Source organism: Daldinia childiae (genome assembly GCF_008694065.1).
Source record: "Daldinia childiae strain JS-1345 chromosome Unknown Scaffold15, whole genome shotgun sequence".
NCBI lineage: Eukaryota > Fungi > Ascomycota > Sordariomycetes > Xylariales > Hypoxylaceae > Daldinia > Daldinia childiae.
The window spans coordinates 410,656-437,084 of NW_022984656.1; the positions used below are offsets into that span (position 1 = coordinate 410,656).

General features: G+C 44.5%; 8 protein-coding genes across 8 annotated transcripts; 6 read left to right on the forward strand and 2 right to left on the reverse strand.

Moving 5' to 3' along the window:
* Nucleotides 1-406: 406 nt before the first annotated feature.
* On the forward strand, nucleotides 407-3,919 carry GL218_09038 (3 beta-hydroxysteroid dehydrogenase type 7; the record flags this gene model as incomplete). Its single annotated transcript, XM_033585862.1, has 2 exons — nucleotides 407-1,295; nucleotides 2,358-3,919. 2 exons carry the CDS (start codon nucleotides 407-409, stop codon nucleotides 3,917-3,919), a joined length of 2,451 nt encoding a protein of 816 aa, XP_033440066.1.
* A 1,236-nt stretch (nucleotides 3,920-5,155) lies between these two features.
* GL218_09039 (uncharacterized protein) lies at nucleotides 5,156-5,731 on the forward strand (the record flags this gene model as incomplete). The annotated part of the gene is made up of 1 exon (XM_033585863.1): nucleotides 5,156-5,731. The coding sequence occupies one exon, from the start codon at nucleotides 5,156-5,158 to the stop codon at nucleotides 5,729-5,731; it is 576 nt and encodes a 191-aa protein (XP_033440067.1).
* Nucleotides 5,732-9,385: 3,654 nt separating this feature from the next.
* Nucleotides 9,386-11,330, forward strand: GL218_09040 (putative dipeptidyl-aminopeptidase B; the record flags this gene model as incomplete). Its single annotated transcript, XM_033585864.1, has 5 exons — nucleotides 9,386-9,438; nucleotides 9,552-10,293; nucleotides 10,337-10,558; nucleotides 10,631-11,087; nucleotides 11,155-11,330. 5 exons carry the CDS (start codon nucleotides 9,386-9,388, stop codon nucleotides 11,328-11,330), a joined length of 1,650 nt encoding a protein of 549 aa, XP_033440138.1.
* A 422-nt stretch (nucleotides 11,331-11,752) lies between these two features.
* On the reverse strand, nucleotides 11,753-13,625 carry GL218_09041 (uncharacterized protein; the record flags this gene model as incomplete). Its single annotated transcript, XM_033585865.1, has 3 exons — nucleotides 11,753-11,933; nucleotides 12,023-12,220; nucleotides 13,603-13,625. 3 exons carry the CDS (start codon nucleotides 13,623-13,625, stop codon nucleotides 11,753-11,755), a joined length of 402 nt encoding a protein of 133 aa, XP_033440137.1.
* Nucleotides 13,626-13,968: 343 nt separating this feature from the next.
* On the forward strand, nucleotides 13,969-14,520 carry GL218_09042 (uncharacterized protein; the record flags this gene model as incomplete). Its single annotated transcript, XM_033585866.1, has 1 exon — nucleotides 13,969-14,520. The coding sequence occupies one exon, from the start codon at nucleotides 13,969-13,971 to the stop codon at nucleotides 14,518-14,520; it is 552 nt and encodes a 183-aa protein (XP_033440136.1).
* Nucleotides 14,521-14,974: 454 nt separating this feature from the next.
* On the reverse strand, nucleotides 14,975-15,477 carry GL218_09043 (uncharacterized protein; the record flags this gene model as incomplete). The annotated part of the gene is made up of 2 exons (XM_033585867.1): nucleotides 14,975-15,192; nucleotides 15,240-15,477. The coding sequence occupies 2 exons, from the start codon at nucleotides 15,475-15,477 to the stop codon at nucleotides 14,975-14,977; spliced, it is 456 nt and encodes a 151-aa protein (XP_033440135.1).
* A 2,400-nt stretch (nucleotides 15,478-17,877) lies between these two features.
* On the forward strand, nucleotides 17,878-18,270 carry GL218_09044 (uncharacterized protein; the record flags this gene model as incomplete). The annotated part of the gene is made up of 1 exon (XM_033585868.1): nucleotides 17,878-18,270. The coding sequence occupies one exon, from the start codon at nucleotides 17,878-17,880 to the stop codon at nucleotides 18,268-18,270; it is 393 nt and encodes a 130-aa protein (XP_033440134.1).
* Nucleotides 18,271-20,643: 2,373 nt separating this feature from the next.
* GL218_09045 (Amidase 1) lies at nucleotides 20,644-23,020 on the forward strand (the record flags this gene model as incomplete). The annotated part of the gene is made up of 9 exons (XM_033585869.1): nucleotides 20,644-20,724; nucleotides 20,791-21,655; nucleotides 21,704-21,803; nucleotides 21,851-21,953; nucleotides 22,261-22,376; nucleotides 22,423-22,599; nucleotides 22,650-22,726; nucleotides 22,778-22,858; nucleotides 22,914-23,020. The coding sequence occupies 9 exons, from the start codon at nucleotides 20,644-20,646 to the stop codon at nucleotides 23,018-23,020; spliced, it is 1,707 nt and encodes a 568-aa protein (XP_033440133.1).
* Between the last annotated feature and the right edge of the window lie 3,409 nt (nucleotides 23,021-26,429).

Consider the following 26,429-nt stretch of genomic DNA (forward strand, 5'->3'; position numbering starts at 1 on the left):
TTGGTTATATTGGGAACGAATTATCTTCTTTAGAATCCCCCACCTTGTAAGGGGTTGTATTACACAGTACCTGGATTTGCTTGTTAAGCGACCTACCCTTAGATTATCCCAAGATAGATAGGCAAATATATTATATATAGGTACTTAGGTATGTATACTAGTAGTCTTAGCTAGTCATGTTCATAGCTCTTCGCGTAATAACAATACTATTTTCCTACTTTATCACCCTAAATCTCTTCGGGTGGATTAAAGAATTCGTATTCGTATACTCCGTAAAGGGCCATAGGCAGCGCCAAGACCACCAAGGGATCATGAATAAATAATATTTAAAATATCCTAGCTTTCCACGGGGTAGTATTCTTATTTACTCGGTCAATGTAGGCAGGATCGTGAGAAGAACGGCGAAATGGATGCCACGGGAAAGCAAACGCTGTATGCCGCGATCGCGACGTTTCTTGTGATTGGCATCGCTTGGATATGGAAACTCAACAGCACCTTGAAACAGACACCACCAGAAGTATTAGCTATCTCCCCACACCGCTGGACAGAGCAAGAGATCAAAGATACCTACCGACGCATTGAGGCCAACCCGATCGACTGGGCTAAACAACTCCCGCCGCAGCTGAACCGTCGTTACATTGTAACAGGCGGCTGCGGCGGAGTCGGTGGTCAAATCGTCCTACACTTACTTGCCCGTGGCCAGTCTCCGGAGAGCATCCGAATCATCGATTTCCAAAAGCCGGTCCGATCTGATATGACAACGGGCTCTGCCGCTCTAGTTGACTTTGCGCAAGCTGATATCACATCGCCACCGGCAACGTCTGCGGCATTTAATAAGCCATGGCCCAAGAGCGTTGCCCATCTTCCACTTACTGTCTTCCACACGGCTGCCATAATCCAAGCGTCGGAGCGCTCCCTTAAAACTTATGAGCGCATAAAGCGCGTCAATATCGACGGTGTACAAAATGTCTTAGACGCGTCGAAGCAAGCCGGCGCTACCGTCTTCGTGTCTACATCCTCCGCCTCAGTTGCTTATACGCCCGTTAGGTATTGGAATAATCCTTTTCAGCGCTGGCCTGAGAACTATTGGCAACTACTCGACGACTCTGATTTTGACCGACCGTTGCGACCGCACGCGCAATTCTTTAGCAATTATGCGCACGCAAAGGCGACCGCCGAACGCCTTATCTCCGAGGCTAATAACTCCGGTTTCCGCACGGGGATCGTGCGCCCTGGGAACGGTATCTACGGTAGCAGTCACGGCGACCAGATCATTGGGCTTTGTTTGAGGGCTGGTACGTTCCCGAGTTGGACGAGGAATATCATTCAAAACTTCGTACACACTGGAAACGTATCATTGGCGCACTTGCTTTTCGAAGCAGCGCTCTTGAGAGATGAGAAAATATACCTAAATGTGCTGGCCGCGCGTTTACCGTTACGGACCCTGGACCGCCGCCTATGTACGAGGATGTCTATAGGTTATTAAAAGTCACAGCCACAAGAAACACGGCACCTATTAAGGTCATGTACTTGCAACCTGGAGTTATGTTATTTCTCGCACATATCGTTGAGTGGTTTGACCTAGCAAGCCGGACACCGGTACTCGAATGGATAGTACCACGGCCCAAGGGCGAACTGGCAAAGTTACAGCCGGCTATTTTTACGCCCTGTTCGCATTTGTTAGCATCAAACGAGGGTGCGGGACGAAGCATCGACGAGGGTGGCATCGGATACCGACCTATTCATAACACGATAGAGGGAATTTGTCAGCAAGTTCTAGAGTGGAATATTGAGCATCGGGATTCAGCGAAACAAGGACCTCAAAACGCCGCAGAGACTCTTGTAAAAGAGATTCAAAATGTAGGCGTGTCTACTGCTGTAGGCGTTTAAGCGTATAGTTATATTATTCTACCACCTACAAAGCGGTGCTTCATAATTGTTTATATATCTTCTGTAGTTAGGTAACTAGAATATTAAAACTCCGTCATTTCCAAAAGCTCCACATAGAAGGGCTCATTTGAGCATACGGATACTATCGATCTAGTAACTGAGCAGTATTGATGATAGTGATAGTACATCGATCTAGTGAAACTACATCATAGTTGTTTTCAAACAACTTGCATGTTTGCTGATCAGTCGTGTTGAACTGGAACACAACACACATCCCCAAACGACAACCTTGTTCCACCCTGTTCTTGTTGCTATATGGTAAAGAGGTGGCCGCTGAAATCTGATTTGATGGATGCCACGATAGAATAGTTAATTCTTACAATTCATAGAAATACCTACACTTCACAAAACATAAAGACCGAACTGCACCTTTCGAATTATTGAAGAAATTGAGACACTAATGTCAGCAAATGTTGTTCCCCCCGCGGAGGCACGGCCGCCACGCCTTACCTTCGGCGTTGAAATGGAATTTGTAGTTCCCTGGTTGCCCGAGGGCGTTGACGATGTCCTCGAACATATCAAAGGTCTACCTCCGATCTTTAGGATAAAGGAGGAACCAAAGGATGGAGACATTCCAGCCGTGATTTATAAAATGATCAAAGCTCTCTTCGAGAAACACAACCTTCCAGCCAATATTAAGACTTATACATATAAGACTGATTTTATCAAGGGAATACTCGGTAATTATAATCATTGGGGAGTTACGGAAGACGTTACCGTTAATGAACCCGTCGAAGCCAAGACCTTTGACTGGGTCAAAAAGTTTGGATGGGTGGGCGTCGAGGTTCAGACTCCCGTCGAGCCTGATATCCCTGCTGCTTTCGAAGTTCTTAATTACGCTCGACAGCTTCTAATCTCGTCGTATAGGTGTCGCGTCAACCATTCCTGTGGACTCCATGTTCATGTTGGAAACGGTGCCGAATACTTTCCCCTCGACTCTTTGCGACGTATTGCTTCACTAGTATTTGCTACGGAGCACTTGCTCACCACCCTCAACCACCCCTGGCGGGTAGTTAATTGGAACTGTCGAACATTGCGGGACAGAAGTAATTTGTCGAATCGGTTAGATGGTCAAGCAATGAGTCCTGGCCCGACGCATGAAACTGGATCTGGAAGAGATTGCGTCCGGTATCTTGCCACAGAAGTCCGACACGGAGAGGAGCCTATATCCTGGAGAGAGGAGAATCGATCGAATAAGTATGTGGATGCTTTCGATGAAAATAGGAATAAAGCTGGGTTTCAACCTTTCCAACCAAAGATGGAACCTAAGGCTGGGGAAGCAGCCCCAAAAAAGAAAAGAATAAAAGCTAAAGCGAAGAATGCAGGAGGGAAAGAAGAGGAGGATCAGGTAATCAAAGCGTCTAGCGATCCGTTCATCCGGCCTATCAAACCCAGCAAGCCCGTCCGCACACGAAACATTCCAAGAATCGCAAGAACGCGCTATACTGATGAACAACTCGAAGACATCAACGAGAAGACAAGAGACTGGGGTTGCTCCGGCCTCGAGGTAGACGGTCCAAATTCCCATCGGGCACCAGACCCAGGCGTATTCGCAGGGGTCCAGCAAATCTACCAGAGCGTGAGCAGCTGCGAAATCGCGCATCTCATGTATCCCCGAGGAGGGGCCATGGTGAATTTCCGGCACTACGCGTGCGATTCATTCATGCATCGCAACTCGGGGCGCACGATCGAGTTCCGGGGAGCCGAGGGCAGCCTCAGCTCCTGGGTAGTGGTCTGGGCGAAGATTTGCGTAGGCCTGATCAAGTTCGCCATTCGATCGCCTTACTACGAGTTCACTCGCGTTCTTGAGAACTGCGATATCTCGACCGACGAGGATGGTGTGTATGATTGCATTGACTTGCTTGATGATTTGGGACTCTATGCGGAGGCGGAAGCGGCTGAGAAAGGATCGCGGCGAATAAAGAGGAATGGGGTCTCGAGTACGTGGAGCCGGAGAGAAGGCGGCTGAATAATTACTGTACGGTAATTATCTTTTGTTTTCTCCTTTTCTCTTTCATTGACCTTTATCTTTGTTTTGGGAGAGCACCATATTTATTGTAGAATATTAGGTACGACCCATTGTATATTGGAGCTTTCATTTTAGGAAACATACTCTTTATCTACTTGCTTCCAACATGTTAGAATATTAGATTTAACTAACTAGCTCAATATTAATACGTTAAGCACCATTATAATTTAAATGTTCAGTGACAGTTTCTTCTTAAAGAAGTATGTTATACCCCATATATAAGGAAAAGGGGCAAATTATAGCATAAACCCTAGTGTTGTCTTATATACCTAAGGTATTTTCAAACCCTAAGGATGCGTTAGTTGATATCCTATTCTTAAACAGGCGTAAGTCCTAGCGATCATAGCATTCTAGTCGGCCCACAACATCTACTATGTAATCCTTCTTGGCCCACCGAGGCTTATACAAAGTTACCTAAGTAAGACACTTCTAAATTTTAAGTGTTTACGAAAATGTATTATATAGATGAAGTATGTATGTAATTGTCTAACATAATGGTTGTCGTCTAGTAAACGCGGTTAAAATCGATTGGCGCACCGTATGATACTCTTGGCCAATGAAGATCCTGACGTCGAAAATATTACTCAGATCCTCAGCTGAACAGCAAAGCCACGATCTAAATAAAGTCCCATACATTAGGTATGTAAACCTTGTAGCGCAGCCTGGCAGCCTTAAAAGCCGAGAAAAGGCAGTGCATCTCGATCTGGAACCTGGCTCGCAAGACCTTCTTTAATCATGCCTGTCATTGCGCGAGACCAGCGATATTACCGTGTTACATTATCTCAAGAATCGAGCTGATTGGTTCTTTTTTCTATAATAAAATTGACAGGGGCGATTTAAGATGACCAAATACCCCGTACTAAACCTAAACCGGTCTTTCAAAGGATCAAATCTGCCAAGACAGCCAAGATGAATCTCCCCATAATCAGCGGCACAGCTAAGAGTAATGACATATCGGGTTTTGAGGCTTGGGAACGTGTCGAACCCTTGGCTCTGCCCTATGGGATCCATCATTTTTGATATGTAGTCCTATATATATAAACTTGTGGTCAGTAAGCTGTAAGATTCAAATCTCATTCCATCTTCCAACTTGCGGAACTCCTTAAAAACGAATCTTCAACCTTAACAACCAAACTTTCGTTAATCAACAACGTATTGACGTATAAATCATTCAAAATGGTCTCCCAAGTCACTCTCGCTATTCTCGGTCTCGCTTCTACCGCCGTTGCGACATATAGCCCATTGCAGCTGAGGAACTTACACAACCTACGCCAGGAACATGTTGTTGTCGAGGTGCGACAGGTATCTTCGGAAGAGCCCGAACTACCTACAATCACACAAAGCCCCGAGTGTGCTTCTGCCCTAGAGCCCCTGGGCTCCGACGTCCCTGACGTCCCACCCGAGCTGCTGTCGTACATGGAGTCGTTCGCAGCCACGGCCGACACCAGCAACCCGACTATCTTGTGCGAGGCTACCCAGGTACCGCAATCTCTGTCTTCTCAATACAGCTCGTACGATCAGGCAGCTAGCAGCTGGCTCAGCAAGCACAGCAGCGACCTCCAAGCCGCTGCTACTAAGTGCGGCGGCAGCGATGCCCAAGTCAGCGAGGCCGTGGCTTCTATCAGCGCTTTCCTTGGAGATACATGCGGTGCTTCTACAACCGCATCTCCGGGTCTTGCTGCCCGGCCCACCGGTATGGTTGCGGGTGCTATGGCTGCCGCCGGTGCTCTTGGCGTCGCCATACTTCTATAGTTGGATTCCTGCTATGCATATATACTGGAGTTGAAAATGGGCTCTTTCGTGCAAATCAGATAATGTAATATATCCAAAATTCAATTCGCTTCTGCATACTTACATGTATATTTATATTGTGTTGTATAATGATGCAGCATCATCTAATCCCTCTGTGATAGTTTTTTATTATGCGTTAAGTACCTGTTTTGGTGAAATCTTGGACGTTTGAAAGCTTCACAAGTATAAAATATCTTAGATCTTGTTAAAATTAGTAGCAACACAACATGATATGAGGGTAAGGGTAATCTACTTAAAACTACATAACTATGCAGGTATCCGCCTTGTACAAATGATTTCGTTTGTCTCTCACTTCAACCTTTGACTTCAACAAACAAGCAGAATTATCGCATCTTAATCTAGAAATATACCATTGTTTAGAACGTTATAAGACTCGTCGCTATGGCCAAACTGAATAATTTACCCTATGAGCTTTCTCAAATGATTGCGACTTGCGGCATTCTAAGAAGAAGTGATCTCGCGTCCCTTACTCTCACCAACCGGCAACTCTATCTTGCCATCAATGGAATACTGTACAAGACCTTCGGATCCCCAGTTGCAATTGAATTTGCTGTTAAAAATGGCACACTTGGTACTCTTGAAGCTGCCTTTTCCTTCGGACTGGACATACACTACGATTGCGATAAACCACTACACCAGGCTTGCGAGAAGGGACAGATTGAAGTTATAAAATGGTTATTAAATCATGGCTCGTCGGTCGACACCGAACTCGTATCTGGTACTTTCGCCGATGCGTCTCGCTCCCCGTTGTTCACCGCACTCCTCCATAAACGGGAAGATGCTGCTTTGTTGTTACTTGAACTTGGGGCTATTCCTAGATTCACCTTTCACCCCCCCAATCTTCATCATCGTCATCAATTAGCTCACCGGTTATCCTATTACAGCTCTTCAATATAGCGGTTGACAAGGATATAGACGCGTGTGATGGAATTTCTAGTTCGCGAACACCTACAACCCATTGATGAGAGTCTCCATCGGTGTCCATCGGCCTTAGTCTTCATGATTGAGCGATGCAGGCAGAATACTCAGTTGAGTACATTCAAAAAGCTAATTGAGCTTGGGGCCAGTGTCAACGCCGAGGCTTCCAACAATAAAGTTCCATTGATGGTTGCTCTCAAGAATGGCCAATATGACTACGCGAAAGCACTACTTGATGCAGGTGCGATGATTAACCCGAGATCCACGAACCCTGAAATACGGAATCCCATTCATGCTTGCATTATGGGCTCGGGACGCAATTTCCCTGCAGCGTGCGCTATGCTTTCTAGGCTAATAGAAGCTGGTGCAGACCTAGAAAAGAACTACGCAGAAGAACATACTCTCTTAGGACAGGCTGTGGTACATGGACATTGGAAAATGATACCTCATCTCTTATCATTAGGTGTTCGGGTAGATGGCCAAAACTCATCCGGACGTACTCCACTAGATCTTTTCGTGGACTATACGAGCTATGACGATTATCAGCAGGAGGACAAAGTATTGGCACTCCTACGTGGTGGTGCTAGGATGGACACACCTTTGTTTGATGGAAGGACGTTACTGGAATGGATAATCCATGAAGATTGGGTACTTAATCAGTATAATAACCACCCTTCAGTGCCCACCTACTTGAGCAACTGTTGACCGCAGCTACCCCGGCAATGTTGGATAATAACTATCTGGATGAACTCCTGTTTATGTTCTTCGAACCGAGGTACTATACAGAGTGCTTGATACTCACTAATCATGGTGCCACTTTGAAAAGCTACGACCAGGCATATTCTACCGCGAGGGACATGATATCCACTTACGAACACCAGCAGCCACACGATTCGGAAAATCATTTCAAATACTTCCAGATGATTGCCCATGCAAGCTTGCCAGCGGAAAAGATCAACGAGTTAATGGCCTATGCTCGAGAAGTAGGAGATGAAGAGAGCTGCCGAGCCCTATGTTATCGGAAAGCAACTTAATTTAGGACCTGAAACAAAACTGGTACCATTGGGTTGTAAAAACGATGCTATAATCATTATGGAGAGGTTGTGAAAGGAGGCGAAGGACAATGGGTAAAAAAAGAACCAAACAAAAAAACCTAAGTGTTGATGACATATTTTTCTTGTAGGGGAGGTAGACATAATGAATTCAGTGCGCATAAACCAGTAAATGATTCTAGTCTTAATCTCAATCGTCATTGTACTGTTGACATCCTTATGTACTAAGTTAATGTACCTAAGTTATGGTCTATTACAATAATTTAGGGAAAAAAGGATAAGTCAAGGACTCATGGTATAATCTGTCACTCCCATTGCTGGCATCCAAAATACCCCTATTCCGATTTTAATAAACGGCTATGATAGATATGATATGAAGCATATATCGCTAAAAAGGGGTTTCGTAGTTATTACGGCGTAAAGTGGCTGTGCACCGATACCTTTACAAAGTACACGTCAATCCGATGTGGGATTAGGAAGTGACGCCACATCTCAGGAACATCAATCATTAGTTCGAAACTTGAGACTTTCGCTAAGAGCAACGCGTCTGATCTCTCAGCTTTCTGTCATTAAGTGGGATTAAAGCTTGTATATAAAAAAATTTTCAATTTCAAAATCGCATGGAGTGTCGCGTAGGTCGACTGAGTTTTTTTGGACTGACGACACATGGCCTCTCTATTTATCTAAGGAGAAAAAACGCGACAATGGGTATGCGAATTGAGCCATCTGTACGGATTAGACGGTAATACTTACTAACTTTCCTACAGCGTCCCCGAGACCATCACGCGACTCCCTTTCTTCTGTATCTACGACGAGTCTAGTATTCGAACGACTTAGCGAACGAGGAAGCTCAAAGAGAATATTTTCCGATTTAGATGACGAAGATCCATACACAATGACTCCGAGGATGAAGCTGGTGGCTTCTTACTCCCCCTTCCGGAAAGGAGGACTGTCGGGGTAGAAAATCTCTAAAGAGATTCGTCCTCGTTATGGGGGGGGTATTTCTTGCTGCTTGGCTAGTTGGTTTATTTACATATCTATCGACCAAATCATATCAACACTCTTCTCAGAAGGAGCACGACCCGACCGCTACGGCAGCTCGCGGATCCGGGAAAAAGGTCACGTTAGATCAGATATTAGACGGATACTGGCGACCTCAGAGTCATGGAATAAGCTGGATCGCGGGTGCGAACGGAGAAGACGGATTGCTTTTGGAAAAAGGTGCGACTGGAAAGGATTTTCTTGTTGTTGAAGATGTTCGAAGCAAGAATGAAGACCATGCTGCAGGCGGGGGGAGATCAAATCTGCGCAGACGCTCATGCAACAATCTTGGTTTAAGGCCGGCGATCAACAGCTATCACCAGACCAAGTTTGGCCGAGCCCGGACCTAAAGAAAGTACTCATCGCTACTCAGACGAAAAGCATTTGGAGATATTCTTTCACTGGTATCTATTGGATATTCGATGTCGAGTCTCAAACTGCTGAGCCACTGAACCCTCAAGACCCCAATCTCCGAGTCCAGCTTGCCCAGTGGAGTCCGAAGAGTGATGCTGTTATATATACAAGTGCGAACAACCTGTATGTACGACGGTTAGAAGGCAAGAACGTGTGCAGATCACGAAAGATGGTGGACCAGAGTATTTTTACGGCATTCCAGATTGGGTGTACGAAGAAGAGGTATTCGGCGATAATAGTGCAACGTGGTGGTCTGAGAAAGGAGACTTTGTGGCTTTCTTAAGAACGAACGAAACCCTAGTGCCTGAATATCCAATCCAGTTTTTTATTGATAGGCCAAGCGGCGAGGCGCCTCCTGCTGGAGAAGAAAGTTACCCAGAAGTGCAACAACTGAAATACCCCAAGGCCGGCTCGCCCAACCCATTTGTAGACCTTCTGTTTTATGATATGGCCCGGGGCGATGTTTTCTCGGTCGAGATTGAGGGAGGGTTTGCCGCGGATGACTTGTTAATTACTGATATCACGTGGGCTGGAAACAAGGTCCTCGTGAAGGAGACGAATCGTGTCAGCGATATCATGCGGGTTATTCTAATCGACGTCACTTCTAGGACGGGTAAGACGGTTAGGACAGTCGATGTGGGCAAGCTAGATGGTGGCTGGTTTGAAATCTCACATGATACAACATATATCCCGGCCGACCCTTCGAACGGTAGACCTGATGATGGCTACATCGATACTATTATCAAGGACGATAGGGACCACATGGCATACTTCAGCCCTCTAGATTCCGAAGAGCCTGTGATGTTAACGTCAGGGAATTGGGAAGTCGTGGCGGCACCTTCTGCAGTCGATCTGAAGAATAATCTTGCATACTTCGTTGCTACAAAGGAGTCCTCCATCCAACGACATATTTATAGTGTTAAGCTTGACGGATCTCACTTAAAAGAGATGATCGATGTCAGCAAGGAAGGTTATTATGATGTTTCGTTTTCCGCCAAAGCTGGATACGCCCTCGTCACATACAAAGGGCCAAACGTCCCAACGCAAAAGGTCATGAGCACTCCGGGCAACCCAGAGGTATACGAACATCATTGAAGAGAATAAGGACTTAGCGGATAAGGCAAAGAAGCACGAGCTGCCATTACTAGACTACGGTACTATTACCATAGATGATGTCGAGCTTAACTACCTCGAGCGCCGTCCAGCGCACTTCGATCCGAAAAAGCGATATCCCGTGCTCTTCCAGCAGTACTCTGGTCCGGGCTCACAGTCGGTTGACAAGCGTTTCGCTGTCGACTTCCAGTCGTACGTTGCTTCCAACTTGGGCTACGTGGTTGTTACGGTTGATGGGCGCGGGACAGGATTTATAGGGCGAAAGGCACGCGTGATTGTACGAGAGCACCCGGACAAATAGAGGCTCAAGATCAGATCGCAGCAGCTAAGATTCTGGGCTGAAAAGCCATATATTGATGAGTCGCGGGTTGCGATTTGGGGATGGTCATACGGCGGGTTTCAGACACTCAAGACGCTGGAGCAGGACGCGGGCGCCACATTTAAATACGGCATGGCGGTAGCGCCGGTAACAGACTGGCGCTTCTATGATAGCATCTACACGGAGCGGTATATGCTCACGCCGCAACAGAACGGAAATGGCTACGATGGTACTGCAGTCAGCAACGTTACAGCCTTAGCGCAGAACGTACGCTTCCTTATTATGCATGGTGTCGCAGATGATAACGTGCACATGCAGAACACGCTCACGCTGTTAGACAAGCTCGACCTAGCTGGTGTCGAGAACTACGATCTACATATGTTCCCAGACAGCAACCATGGTATTTACTTTCATAATGCGAATCGCATCGTTTACGATAGTAAGTCACTTCTCCCCACCATTTATGCTACTGTCTGTTAGGGGCATCGCATGCTAACAAGTAGCAGAACTAAACAACTGGCTCATCAACGCATTCAATGGCGAATGGTTGAAGGTCACGGATGCGAAGCCTATAACTAGTAAAGCGAAGAGAGATATAGAAATAGTTAAGAAATCGGGGATCAAAGCCAGCGGTGGGCAGACGCTGCCGCTATCAAGTTTATCCGGGTTGGATTTATTATAGACTGCATTGTATAGCGGCGTCCCGGTGTACATCTATTCGGACTTGTATGCTTTTGCATAGAATATCAACAAATAAAGACAATATGAAGCCATATAGTGTTAGGTCCCAAGCTAGTAGTTCAGCGATGTTGTCTACTTGGCCAATACCTGGATTGGTCGATCAGTGTAACTTATGGTAAGGTATACCATGACTTTACCCCTATTATCAGTTGACATGTTAATACGAACTAGTCCCTGCCTATAATGTCTGAGATACCGACAACTTGAAAACTCTTATAATCATATCTGTGGTATCTAAATGTCATAAACAACACTTGGGCTTCCAGTACTATCGTAGTTTCAACTCCCCTTCAAAACCCATTGACGACTCACATTCCAACATAGCCTCCCGGGTTGACCCGTGAAATTTGAAGCATGTTGAATTTAATTAACGAGTTGTAGAGGAACCTGTGTACTAGGATCAATCTTTTCGACAATAGCCGCGGTACCATAAGCACAGTACTGGGCAAACCCACCCATATCGCCCGATTCGAAGCGGAGGCAGATAATAGCGTTGCCACCGCGAGCCTTCGTCTCGGCCACGACTCGACTAATTGCATCATTTCTCGCCGAGTACAGCTTAAATAATAAGTATTTATCAACCTAGGTAGGGCTAAGATACGGTAGATAGAAGAGGTAGGATAGATACCATACTGGTGAGCCAGCGCAGCTCGCCGCCCGCTATGCTCTTGATCACTATGCCCATGCTCGCAGCCCAGTTCCGCTATCGGACTGTTAGGCCGTAGACGGCGCCGAGGACTTTGACTACGCGGTACCCCGGCACGTCGAACATGGTGGTTGTAATGACGCCTTCGGTCTCGGTGAAGTAGTCCGAGACTTGTGGCGGGACGTCTGCGGGGGGTTGGGGTGGAAATTCATTGTTTTTGTATTTGGGCTTTATGGTGGTTCGATCGTTAGTCTATAAATAAGAATGACTTCTTAAATGCTCAATGAGGTTTTAACCATAGATCTTCGATGTATTGGTGGTTTTAGGTACTATGCGATTGAATAGCCAGTGAAAAGGGGTAATTGTTACACAGTCTATGTTTCCAACTACCTAGGTACCCTTTGTGCTTTCAATACCAAACCCCAAAATCAACTAGAGACATGATTTTTTTATATCTCCTCAGCTCTTAGCAGCCAAACCATCTTCTTGACACAGATCAGGTGTTGTCATGCGCAAAAAGGCCTTAGGGGATACTGGCTTGTAATTGGTCAGTTCCCTTTGCAATTTACCCAAAGCGGTCGCTGTATAAGTCGTATTCTGTTTTGTGGACCCGACTATATCTCGATCGCGCTTATTAGTGAGTCTATTGCATGGCAATGCCACTAAATTCATATTCTAATTACAACTAAGCCACTACTAGTGACTTAGACTATTGTTGACAAGATTATATGTGGTTAAGTATGCTGCTTTAACACTATATGTTGTATTTATTTCTTTAATGTTGCTATGAGCTTATTCACATGTCATAAGTTTGATAATTTATTCTACATGAAGTTTTACGGAATTTTCTTGGTAACTTAGTAAAAGTGCTTCCTTTTCGCAAGATTCAGCTTAGTATCGGCTAACCCGTTCAGAAGTCTCATATTCAATTAACCGACCGCAGTCCTCGACCATTTTCTCGCCTAGACTACTGTCTGAGAATTGAAATTGAGCTGCTACGTCCACGCCACAATCTCCGGAACCAGCTTCCGCCTCTAATGAGGACACGATCTATTCTTCGTCGATAGCTATCAACTTCGACAAATATACTAGAGAAAACCGTCTAATTATGGGGAATTTATAATTATAGGTTGAGCTATAAGTAACCGCCTAGGTATGTATTATATTGACTTACAATCATATAGGACTATTACGGGGCTTGATGTTTGTGCTTGAGTAGGTGTATTATATAAGGCGAAATATATCGCGTATTCGAGATTTAAGTATTAAGCATAGACAGTTACAGACTGCCTGCATAGGTACATAACCTTATGTAATTCTGCAATTACTTTTTATTGGATTCTCTTTACCGAATTGATCGTCAACAGCGCCGCATTTCTAGGCACCATCCTTCAAGTAAAATGGACGTCATTAGCCTTCCTTATTGATTATCCTTCGTCTGTATCGGTAGACTTGTGGAGGCTTCTGAATCCTCTCGGCGGCTAAGAAAATAAGCTTACATTTTACCTTGACAACTGACACGTGATAATCGACTTAAATAAAGATCAGTGCTCAGTAAGTTAGGTACCTAACGTAATCCGGTGACGTCATGTTTTGTAGGATGCTGTGATACCGCAGCATTAAGAATCCTGTGGGTTTTATGCATTTATATGTTAGGTATGCATTTACATATAAGTGTGGTATTCTTAATATCAGCCATGTAAGTAGAGCTGCGTGTTTATTATTGCTATAACTCCGCTGCATAGCCTCTATTTATTATTTATTCAACTTTCGCTGCCCCGAATCTAGACCTCGATTTCTTTCTCCTTTTCAATCAACCCATTCACCACAAACTCCTGCAACCCTCTAACAATAGGCACGTACGAATTTCAAATAACAATCATTTGATCTTTAATATTTATCACAGTCAATATTCTGCAACGCAAATTACAGGATGGCATCGCACAGCAATACGGAAAAGGAGGAGCCTACAACAGAGTTTCCGACGACGGACAGTGAATCCGATGTGGATGAGGAGGAGGAGATGAGGAAGTGGCTTTCAACCACGTACGAGCGCGGCTCGAAAAAGCCCATGAAGGAACCCCTTACAGCACCTTGGGGTCTACCGATCAGCGATGCAGACGTGGAAAAGCTCAAAGTCGGGTTCAAATCTCGAAGTATGGACGACAAATGGGACATGTTGATCGAGGAACCGGATGAAAACGGCAACATATCTCTCCACATCATTCGAAGCTGGTTACAGGAGGAGTGCTACATACTTCACATTGTTCCAAAACTAAGCAACGATGATGGCGGGAGTGCAACGATCCAAAGTATTACCTGGGAAGGGAACAAGGCGGGTTTGCAATGTGACGCAGAGCAGGCCAAGAAGGAAGCCGTGATTCTGTCCAGAGGCCACCTCAAATGCAAGTTTGAGACGCTTCCCCAGTACCCGTCCTCAACGTTTTGGGATCCTAGTGCTTATAAGAAGCTGGGTGAAAAATAGGACCTTTAGCTGAGATGATAGTCAATATTTTCTAATATACTGTAATATACTGTAGCCTGTTCTCACTGTCTAATAATGTCATAACAATTACAACTACCCTATTAGTCAAGGCACCCTCGACAAGCTCCGACTCTGAAACACCTGCCACTGGGAGCCCTTTAACACAGAGACGCTCTCGCTCTGCAGTCTCCAGCTCCTGGGTTAATTGACCTATTGTCAAAAGGCGGCTACTAAAGAAGCAATACAGACTCACGAAAAAAAAAGAACATATGAGAAAGTTAGAACATGCATTAGAAAAAGCAAGTGTTTAGATTTTATGAAAAGCGAGTGTTTTATTCATACACGATTGTTGGAACTACTTGATATCTAGAGAAAGAATCCAGCATTGAGAGGTAGGCATCTTAGGACAGGTAGCCCAGGCGGCTGCGCGCTATAATCAACAGGACAGCTGATTTCAAGCAGTGAATGATCGTGCCTTAGCACTCCCGCCCTGGCCCCGATCAAAATCTTCCCTGGTCGTGGTTGCGGTCTTCTTGTTCCTCTTGAATGTGTCCCATTTAGTTATGTGATCCCAAGGGACAGAGCCCTTTATTGAAAATTCCTTCTCAGCAGGATGAGGGTGAGGTTCGCCCGCATCCTGGAACGCTTTGATAGTGTCAACAGGATCGAGGCCTGATGAGTCGATATAGTAAATTAGACGTTGCCAGGGGATGTAGCACCTGATTTGGCGAAGTTATAATCGGTCGTGGTCGACACCCATGGATCATCGTTTCCTAAGAGATTCTTGACATGGTCAATGACGGAGCCGTCCCCGTCAGGGTTACGGCTCAAGAGACCTCCGTCATTTTTAACCTGCACAGGTGGGCGGAAATCCACGCGATAGAGCTCGGCAGCCGCAGCAGGGCCTAGTAGAGCTAGGAAAGAAACGAAGTAAGTGAGATAAGGGCGACCGAACATTTTGAGCTGATTTTCTTTGCTGGCTGCAAACGTCGAAGAGTTGAGAGGCTCGGAGAGATGAAGAGGCTTCGAGATATGAAAAGCCTTGGAGTTGAAAACAGTGTCAAGATGGGATAGATGGCTTGGTTTGAAGATTGCAATGTTCAAGTCACGGAGCAATAACAACAACTTCTTTCTTTAGTATCTTGGTTACATGTTGAAGAGTTGACAGGGTCTCAGACAGTTACAACGGCTTTACACGGATTGTAATTCAGGATGGTAAGGTTTGATGGAAGGATCAAGTAGAATAAGCACACCAATTGCTTGAAAGCTACAGAGGTTGGGAGAGATTGTAGATAATGCCTAATAGAAGGATCAGATGGAATATACGGGAGGAGGCTATTGACAGAGACGATCAATGACGTTAATAGTCATGGTGGTTGTCATCGCCAAAGATGTGTACTCAGGGCGGTGAACTTCAACAGCTCAACCAAGAGTACACCGACAATGCGTTCGAATAGTTCCGGTGTCTCCTGATAGAATGAAGGATCCCTCGACTCCATGCGAACCCGCTGATCATTCACTGGGAACTGTCGAGCCCTGCCCATACCATGCCATTAGACTGGATCGCGCTACCTAGGGCTGAAAATGGGTCGTTTAGCAGCATGGGACGCCCCCCATTGGCTATCGAAAAGAGTCTGTAGATGTTACATGATGAGGCTCTGGGGTTAATGGTATACAAGTACCGGCTCAAGTGCTTGGCCAGCATGTGGCAGATCTTCGTCGATCACGGGCATTTCGATATTAGCGCGCCCTTGAAGGATTCTGGCCTGCCTCCTCTCGGGTTCGTACTTCTATACAGTCTTGTTCATCTATTGTGTTTTTATTTTAATAATAATGTGATATAGCTACGTGTTAATGCGGAGTCGCATTAGAGGCTGACTCCTTTCCTCAAGGCAGTCGATCGCTCACCTCTTTCAACTGTCAAGCTGCTCCACGCCGCTGGGGGGTCGCCCGCAATCTCGGTTTCGCATCTCGCCTTATCCTACTCGATGCGGGTGTAGATCTTAATGCGGAAAAGTGGGCGCATAATAGCAAGGGCTATGTATGTACGCTACCGACTTTTGACTTGGGCAGTGGACTGAATGCTACGCTTGCTAATGATCGCCCTGAGCTGGCGGAAGAGCTCAGCTATGACAAGGCGCTCGAACGAATGTACCCACTTATAATATCGCCTCACAGGAAGAGACGGCTTCAGCTCTTGCTACTCGATACATGCAGCCCCTATTGCCGCTCGTGAAGGAATACCGAGCGCGAGAGCGAGGTTAAATAGGGTTGCAAATAATATTGTAAGATTACATCATGGAGGAATAGAACTTTATTTCTATTTTCTGTCTATTATAGACTAACTTGGACCATGTAACTCGGTTTGGGTAAACTCTGTAGAACATCTCGTGCACAAGGAATCAATCGTGAGCTATGCAAAACTATCTCACTGTTGATTAAATGAAAATAGGTGTTGCATGTATGTTCTCATTCACGTATATGCCTTTCTCTACGATATCTGTCGAGAGACGTTGAATTAAGCAAACCGACCATGATATGGTTGACGGCCCGTGATGTAAGACAGGGGCGGGGGAATACAGCTAAAGTGGCACAGCTAAATAGGAGGAATATCCGGCAGATCCGGGGTCAAACAAAAGATTTGATTATCAAATCGGTACTCTATCTTATATGCTGGACGTAATAATAAATAATATTCTTGTTTTTCTAAAAGAAAAGGTAAATATTTACAGTATAATTAGTAAAAGTTCATCAATATTCTCACTTGGTTTTCTATCTGTCAATTGCTATTTTTACCTCCGCTCGGGCCCCCACTACTCTACAACGACACAAGATCGACGTATCGATGAATTCCTATTCTATGCTCTTTAGGGGTCAATGCTTCGTTGATCACAAACAGTGCCACCATTATGCGAGGGACGCCAAGGTCAGCATCGTCATGACAGCCGGACACCACCTCACAAAAGCTATTATTACGACTCAGTAGGATTATACAACTATGCGGAGACAATTGACATCACGTTAGTGGTGCTAAAGCAAGAGGCATACTCGACTGGTTTCGGAATCCTAAGAGAAGCTGCTTTATGCTTGGCGGGAACATTCTCGCTATGACAAACCACCGCAGGTCTAGTCAATGAGGTGCAATGGGACTACCTGCCTTCATTCAAAATACCAATATAAAGGTCATGTCTCTCCAGCTTTCATAATTCCATTCCCTCATCATCACTGTCATCATCATCATCATCACCACTAAAGCTCTTCATTCAGCTTTCCTACACTACTACAATAATCAAAGCATTTTATTCTGCCTCACAGCTCGCGTCAACAAACCACACCATTACTCCCATTATTACTATCATGCAGTTCAACGCCGGATCCCTCGTCTTTCTAGGCATTGCCGCCTTCAGCAGTCTTGCGAATGCCCAAGCAGTCGCCTTCGGCCAGCAACTCCAGAACAACGACCAGACCAATCACTGGGTCACTTGGGTCGAGGGGGAGCACGCATGCCCCGGCATGCAAGTCCTAGACGTTCTCACAAAAGCCCCTTGTGACCAGGCGTTCAGTCTCGGTGAGGTGATGTATACCTTCACTGGCTGCTCCGGCGACGGCGGCGCCCCCACCGCCCTTCTTGACTCCGGCGGCCTCCAGATCGGCGGATGCTCCTCTAACGACAACGATAAGATCAACTGCCACGATGGACTCCATGATATCATCAAGCACGGCACGTGTGTCATAGTCACTGGCGCGTAGGCCGAATCTGGTGGTATGAACCTACCATCGTCGGCAACTGGGCGACAGAGCGATATTCGAACACAGGAGGATTTTTAGGTTGTGATGCCACAAAGACAATTTATGGATGGCGTTGGGTTTTAGAAGAAGGAATTCGTCTCTCGTCTTTTTGTGGTGTCTCCACGAAGCGTTCCCTTCACTCTTCCAATTTATGTGTTTATAGTGTAGCAAGTATAATTCATAGCAATTGTTGAATTTAACGTTAAAAAAAACTCGAATGTGGCTCAATTTTCTATCCGATGCTTTGATGCTGTGTTAAGGTGGCCGTGAAATACGTTTTAGCCCTAGAGCAACTGGTCTGAATCTCTACCGACTTAAATACAACAGTCAACCTTTAAAGGAGTAATGACTTCTTATTATAATACACATCTTACTTCGACATGTTTTTGAAGCCTTGATTTTTCTATTGCTTGTTTTCATATTATAGCAAGACTAGCCGGGCAGTATACGAGGCTGATATAAAGCAAATTAGTGAGATTGGAAGGTCTTTGTCTTAGTAGATTTGGCGGGGTTATACGGATCCATACATGGGCGACTAAACAAGTTTATATGGGACTATACGAGGCAATTAGTTATAATGTGATAATTTTTTACCCAGCTATTTATGCAATTATACCGTTTATATTGCGTGGGTACCTTAAGTACCTAGGTAGCACGCGTAGTACACTTTAACCATTTACAAAAAAAAATCAAGCAACTTTTACTTGAGATAACTATAATGTGTAGGCATTCATATATTCATATATGATATCGTTTCAAAGTCACAAAAATCTCGAAATATCAAGGATCGGAATTCGATATCCGAATTGAGTGGCGGGTCAACCTTAAAGTACCCAAATAAAGGGAAAAAACCCATCTTGACCAACATAACAACGAGTGTAACCCATAAGAATGAACCTTAGTCAATCAATGCCAATCATCAAAAGCACAGTGTGGACAGGCGTCGCGTGTTTTATCAACTGTGAGTGCCAAGACACTGCCTGGCTATATTCAACGGTTAGAAAAGTGCTAATATAGTTGTATTCATATAATTGAAAGAGGGTATTATATCTCACCACTTTCCAGAATATCGTAAGCTCTACTTAAGGACGAAGCTGAAACTCGGTAGCAGGTGTATCAGCTGGGCCTTTCCCATTCTGATTATCATCATAGGTCTCGACAGCCTTGGTTGGGGCTGGCGGAATGTTGCCGGCATCCTTTCCCGGCTCAAACCACTGCATCCAAGGCTGTGCCTTGACAACACTGGAACCCGACTGTTGGGATGAAGTCATGATGAACGGTGGTGAGGTATTGAATAAATAAATGACACCTTGGTCGCTAGGAATTTAAGATGGATTTTATTTCAAAGCTTATAGGTGGTGGAGGAATAATCTAAAGAAGGAATCATCGAGAGATGCTGACCATTTATACTTGTGTTGTAGCTGATCTTGTTCTCGATAGGCTTGATCAATTCACTCGTAATTTTCATTGGTTGTCTTTCATACTAGGTACCTGACCTAGGCTACTTGCTAGGTAAATGTATGTGATGAACGAAAAGAGGGGCAGGACACATGAAACATTCTTTGGAGGGACCCGCAAAGACCCCGAGAAATTGAGGCTCTAGGTGGACTATTATGTACCTAAGTATTTAGTTTCCGTTAGCGCCGGGGCGCTTTCTTCCCGTCACATCTCACATCAGGTACCTGTAAAACAAGCAGACAGGATACCGGCTTTCATGCGTGTCAGCACTAGCTTTTCCAATCCCTTGACAGCATTTCTCTTCTGAACAAAACCAATCAAGAACAACATGATCTTTTTTTTTTTTTAAACAAAAACAGGTTACTTACCTACCTACCTAACCTAGGTAGGTACTTATATCATAAAATAACTGATTTTGTTGCCTTATTTGCATAGCGTAAGGACAGATAAAATGGCTACTGGACTTCATTCGATGCCCATTTTCCCTTCTTCTTGGAACACCCAGTACTGCCAAGCCTGTGTTATTTTTCTGAGCTGTGCATGCAGGAAGTGTCCGACACAAGACGGCAAACATAAGGCTCTCCTGGTACTTCCAGCGACTTTGAAGTGACTTATGCTGTAGCGTCGTATACGTCCAATGAGATAACTCCTCAAATATCAATTCCCGAACCTCCAAGATGCCTAATCGGGCTGAACTGTGTCAAGGCGGTCAGCACTTTCCACATTAATGAATTCCGGTGTTCGCTCATTTTCCTTAGCTTAACCCGAATTTCATCTCTTTTCGTAGGCGCTTGCATCATGCCTGAAATTCTTCAACGATTTAGAAATTGCTTTGAAGGAATTCTTGGACGCGCCTCTGTGCATCCAAGTCTCAATATGAAGTACTCTAACACCGACTTGGGACCGCCGCTTATACGATTAGGGGCAGTCAGCTACGTCGCAATTCCCCATGTCAAGGTCAGTTAATTTTTGTTCCAGCGCCTTGGGTGTTCTTTTTAACAGGACTAAAACCCTCAATCGCAGCTCGAGCTACACCAGACAAGCAATAAAGTCCAAGGCCCTCCAGTATTCGAGTTGTATCCCGGCGAATACATGCCAGTCATTGTTATGTCTATCGATCAAAACTCGTCCCAAAAGTCAGTGCTAGAGGAAATCAAATTGTTTCAAGCCGAAGATGATGTGTTTTCCAAGGGCTTTTTGTCGAATATAGTTGTAATGCACGGCCCTGTGAAAGACATTAATCGGCTCCGAGACACATTGACTTCTCTACCTACGAATGCAATCACTGGAGACTGGGCACCAAATACGGTTCTGTCAGTAGGGAGTCCATCCAACAGTACTCCAGACGGTCCTTACTTTCTTAGCCAAGGGCTTCACCTGTTCGAAGCTTGGCGGCTTTATCCGGATACACAGAATAGTTTCGTCACGGGGATCATACCTTCAACTCATGCCGGCAGTCTTTTCCAGCCTCTCGATGTCCGCTTGCGGGGTCATCGAAATGCAATTGCCGTCCCGAGTCGTCTTTATAGCAAGAAGACTCCATCAAAGCCTTTAGCTGGGATGAGATTTAGTGTCAAAGATAACTACAAAGTTTCAGGAATCATGACCACTCAATCCAATCGTGCCTGGTGCGAATTATATGATGGCAAGCCCGAAAATATAACTGCCGATTATGTAAACACGTTGGTAGGTCTTGGTGCTGTTCTTGTGGGTAAGACATTGATGTGTTCTTTTGCATCCTCAGAAGAAGCCACAGATCAGTGGATTGATTTTCACGCTCCCTTCAATCCCAGGGGAGATGGTTACCAGAGTCCTTCTGGAAGCACGACAGGGGGCGGTACGAGCCTAGCGGCATACCCGTGGCTTGACTTCTCCGTTGGCACCGATAGTAGGTGAATCTAGAATCATTCTATAACGCATCGCTTAGTCATGACAGCAACGGGGAGCATCCGATGGCCAGCCGCATGGTGTGGCCTTTTCGGACTTCGGACAACATGGAGAGAGGAAGCAATGGGAAATGTTTATCCTGCATGCAGGTGTGTTTCTCCGAGAAATTATAGCTGACACAATTAACTCTGTTTAGATTTATGGATACCGTTGGACTTCTCTCTCGAGACATGGACGGTATGGAGAACTTGGTCAAAACAACCATTCCGGGGCCCAAATACTTTAGTAATGATCAACAAGTCAGTATCAACGGCATGACCATAACTTGATATATCTAACAAGCCATGAAGCTGCCCAGCGAGATCCTATATCCCACAGACTTCTTCCCTATGGCAAATAGAGAACAACAAGACTTGGTGAAGCGCTTTGTTGGCGACCTTGAGAGATACTTGGGAGTTAATGCAACCGAAATGAGTATTGCTGACCGCTGGAACAAGTGTCCTCCTCCTGAAGCTAATGGAAAGACGATCCAAGAGTTCCTAAATAAGGTTCTAAGTCATCTACTAAGTATTCTTTAGCGTATGTACAATTTCTGACATGCTCTAGACCGCCTATAATCCATTCTACTACGACGGTTATCATGAGTTTGATGACTTTCGTAAGGAATACGAAGAAAAATTCCAAAAACCGGTCTATGTTGGTCCTTACATGCGATGGAAATGGTATGTTGTCACCTCCTTGGTGAAGGCTAGTATTAATGTTGCTTAGGGACCGAGGCTCTGAGGTTTCCCGTGAAATGAAGGAAAAGTCATTGGAAGAAGTGCGGGTCTATCGTCGCTGGTTCGAAGAGAATATTTTAGCCCCTAAGGGATCTGGTGGCACTACAGCTGTCATGATAATTCCTTGTGGCAACAGCGTGCCTAAGTATCGTGACGATCCCAACAGGTACGTAAGCAATCTTTAACCTTTCCATTGTGCTGACCGATTTTCTCCAGTGCCCCAGGGCCCATCGGTGCTTTTACATGGAACTACATTGCCTCAGTTCAAGGTTTACCACAACTGGTCGCTCCGAGTAAGTAACAATATGACTAGAAGTGTTACTGACTCGTAATCTCGTTTGAAGTCGGCAATATACACTACGAATCCAGAATAAGCAAGCGAACCGAAGAGCTTCCAGTAGTTGGCACAATAATTGGCGCCGCAGGTACGCCAAGCCCCAATTCATGCTTCTAGGGCCTCTATGCTGAACAAACTTCCAGGGAGTGATCTACTACTAGTTGATGTTGTGAAAAATGCCCTTGGACGTGCCGGCCGTCCTATTAAAGTTTCCACTGGGCGTGTTATCTTTTCTGAACAGAATCAATGAGCGCCGTTGGCAGGGATGAATAGGAATAAGCCCCTTACCGCTACTCATATTCAGGTGCTAAAGTAGACCGATGATATATCTTAAATGCGCTTGCACCAATACAAATCAATCGTGCTTTCTTTCTCCCAAAACTATGCCTTGCTACTAGCGCAAGTAAAATAAAATGGAACCTACTTTATTGTTTATGCCAATGCTAACCCTTCCCCTTGATTGATAGATGTTGATGAGAATGTTCTGACATTGTATATGTTAAAGCTACTAACAAGCCTAAACTCTAACTGTGGTATTGAGGCTTAAAGGCGATAATATTTTGTACCTGAGGCACTGGTTACGCGTTCTGTGACGTAAGCGGACGCAGCCCGCTGGTTGAACGAATTCGGGTCTGGGGCCACCTGAGATACCTAGCAAGAGTCGTTGATTTGCTTTATAGGTAATTGGTAGAAGTCAAGCCACGTTGAGCTACGCCTTGTCTTACCACTCCCTTGTAGTTCTATTAGTCGAAGCTTAGATCAGCCTTCGGTGTGGTGAGAACTGAAATGGTGTTATGATAACTTTATAGGAGATGTGGATCTAGCTAAACTTCAACATTATTTTTAGAATCCTTTTCACGTTGTATTCGATATTTATTATATGAGACGAAAGTATATTCATAAATCCTTGCACCAGTATCCGTGACGAAATAAATATGATTCTACTTCTAAATGCAACAGCTTTGCAAAAACCGGCCAATTATTGAACACATAATTATCAGGAATCGGCGGTGGATCTAAGAATACGATTGCAATCGAGTTATTGATTTCATGTGGTCAGCAGCAACTTCAACCTCTGTACTAACTGGCTCACTGCACAAATTGGAGATATAAAAGTGCAATTCTGTAGTGGTACGCTGTATTGGGAATACCGGATAAAGGATTTATATTAAAGAATTGAGGCTGCATTGCTTAAAGGAACATTTTTGCACTTTTCTATAGGATTTCTACATGATTGCCCGATGTTTTAAACTGATCCTTCAGCTTAGGAACGGTAACGAATAGTATTAATGAAGTTCCAAAGAAACTTTCACTTACATAAGTATAGGCACCTACTTATATATCACATATTTATTGGCTGCCTGCTTTTACTTATTGAAAATATCGCAGCCAATTCCTTGAAGATAATCGACATGAAAAATATACATTTTACATCTCTACCGGCATTGATCCTATTGGTGATATATTGCCAAGGCCTCGGAAATAAAATTGAAGCATCTTGACGGGACTTTTGCGAACGGAACTCGAAAAGGACTAAATCCGAAGCTTTCCGGTTACCTTAGGTACAAAAGGGTATATGTTGTATAAGTATACCGTTTCAATTATTAACTAATATGATTCGATGTTAAGATAGGGCGGATCAGTTTAACTACTCGGCAGAAGCGAAAGGGGCAAACCGAGATATGATATGGTTCGAGTTAAGGGAGTCTCGCAATGTATTTCCTTACCTATAGGAGGCGAGTGAAGTCATACCATAACTAGTGGGCTCAAATCATTTCAAGCATGTGGGAGATTATGGTATATCTTTAGCAAATCGTTTAAGCTATTCCTCGTTTAATTATCAATTTCTTCTTGTATTCCCCTTAGTGCTACGAGCATGGTATTGAAGTCAGTGCGCCGTACCAGATCTGACTCCTTATGTACGCTGCCTTTGATCGGTCCCCACTTTTCTATCCTCAACACCAAAGTCTGAATAAGAGATTTCAATTTCATAGGATGCCATCTAGTTATTTGTGAAGCTCTTGACATGTGAAATTTCTGCCTCTTGTCGTATATTATGATTTAGGTCATTAAACCATCCCCTTACTTCGAATGCTTGATCTATACCGTCCCAGCTGCTGATTTTCATGTATCAGCAAATATTCTTGAGTTTCCGTGATGTAAGAATAAAACATATCATTGGCTTCGTGAAGTTATCTGATATCTGTAATCAGAGCTTCTAGAACACTTTGGCAATGAACTACCTATGGGCTCCGGTTTCAGGCCGCATTTCTTGAGTAATGCATGAAAAGACTTGTCCAGTGCTTTGAGGATGTCTTCGTATAGTTTGCTTAGTATCAGGTTCCGCTTAGTAGTTGGTTTTGAGCTACTTTCTTTCTAGCTAGCGGTTGATTGTTAGGTATCAATATTCTTGGGTAAATACCTTAGGTACCTCCTAAGGTATATGGGCATGACAAATATGATCAAGATGTTTTCGGCTAATTATGCACATTCTCATTTTGTTCAGGGTCCGCTTCAATAAAAGAATATAACTTCTTGAAAAGTGGCTTAGTGTTATAAAGTTAAGTTCAAGTTACCAATCCCTTATGTACTTGGGGCGGCGTGGAAAATGGGGTAGAAGTACTAAGACACGGTAATTGAAATTGCGGGCGAGGTGGGTCCAAGGTTTTTCACTGGGAACTAAAGTAGCACTAATTTGGGTTTTCACACGGGCATTCTAAAATCAATCAAGATTCTAGATGAGACATCTAGGGTAAAGAACATGTTCAATATGTACAGAGGTAGAACCTTATAGTTAAGTTAGAGTTCCTTGTGGAATAACGAGGTTGTTTTCATGCTATTTGGTTCCATCTCGTGACAGCTTCTAGGAGGTACTCGTTAATCTAGATAGTTAGAAACTTAATCCAATACTACCTCTCAGCTACCTTAATTAATATAATATTGAAGCTTCAGGAGCTTAATCGTCTTGGTTAGGCGTATTTCAATCATGAGTTACCTTTAATTCTATATTGAGCTTATTCAAACGCATACAATGATCCGCTTTTGAGAATTATTTGGTGTTTTACATATTTCCTGGCAAGCGCCTAAGTTGATAGTCTTGGGTGACGCTCAATACTACCTTAGCCGTTACCTAGGCACTAAGCCAATATGCTTCGCTTACATCTTTTATTGTGTATTCGAGCTTATAATAATTCAGACTATCCTAAATACTTCACATCTACTAGCCCAAATACAATGAGCTTTGCTGTATGAACTTAATACCAAGCTGCTGCTCGAACCTCGATACTGCTTCTAAGTTCATCAGAGCTTTCGGAATTCGGGTTGAAGAAGGCGCAGTGAAATCCACCTGTTGCCAGCACGTCGTCAATGATCAGTAAATCCTGATTCGATTGAACTATGAAAAGATTAAGGATCTTACGAGGCAAAGACGGATTCCCAACACAAACGTTGCGGAATACAGCGACATCGTCCGGACATTGTCCGCCTAAGTACCACCATCTATGCTGTGGATTGCTTCGAAGAAAAACCGTTTCCCCAAGACCCTTCGGATACACCACATCGTTCGCAATTATATCGTTGTTGATATCAATTGAAGAGTAGTCGCACCATGCTAGAGGCCAATCCCGGGTGGGCTTTTGATTGAGAAGCCTCCAGATGCT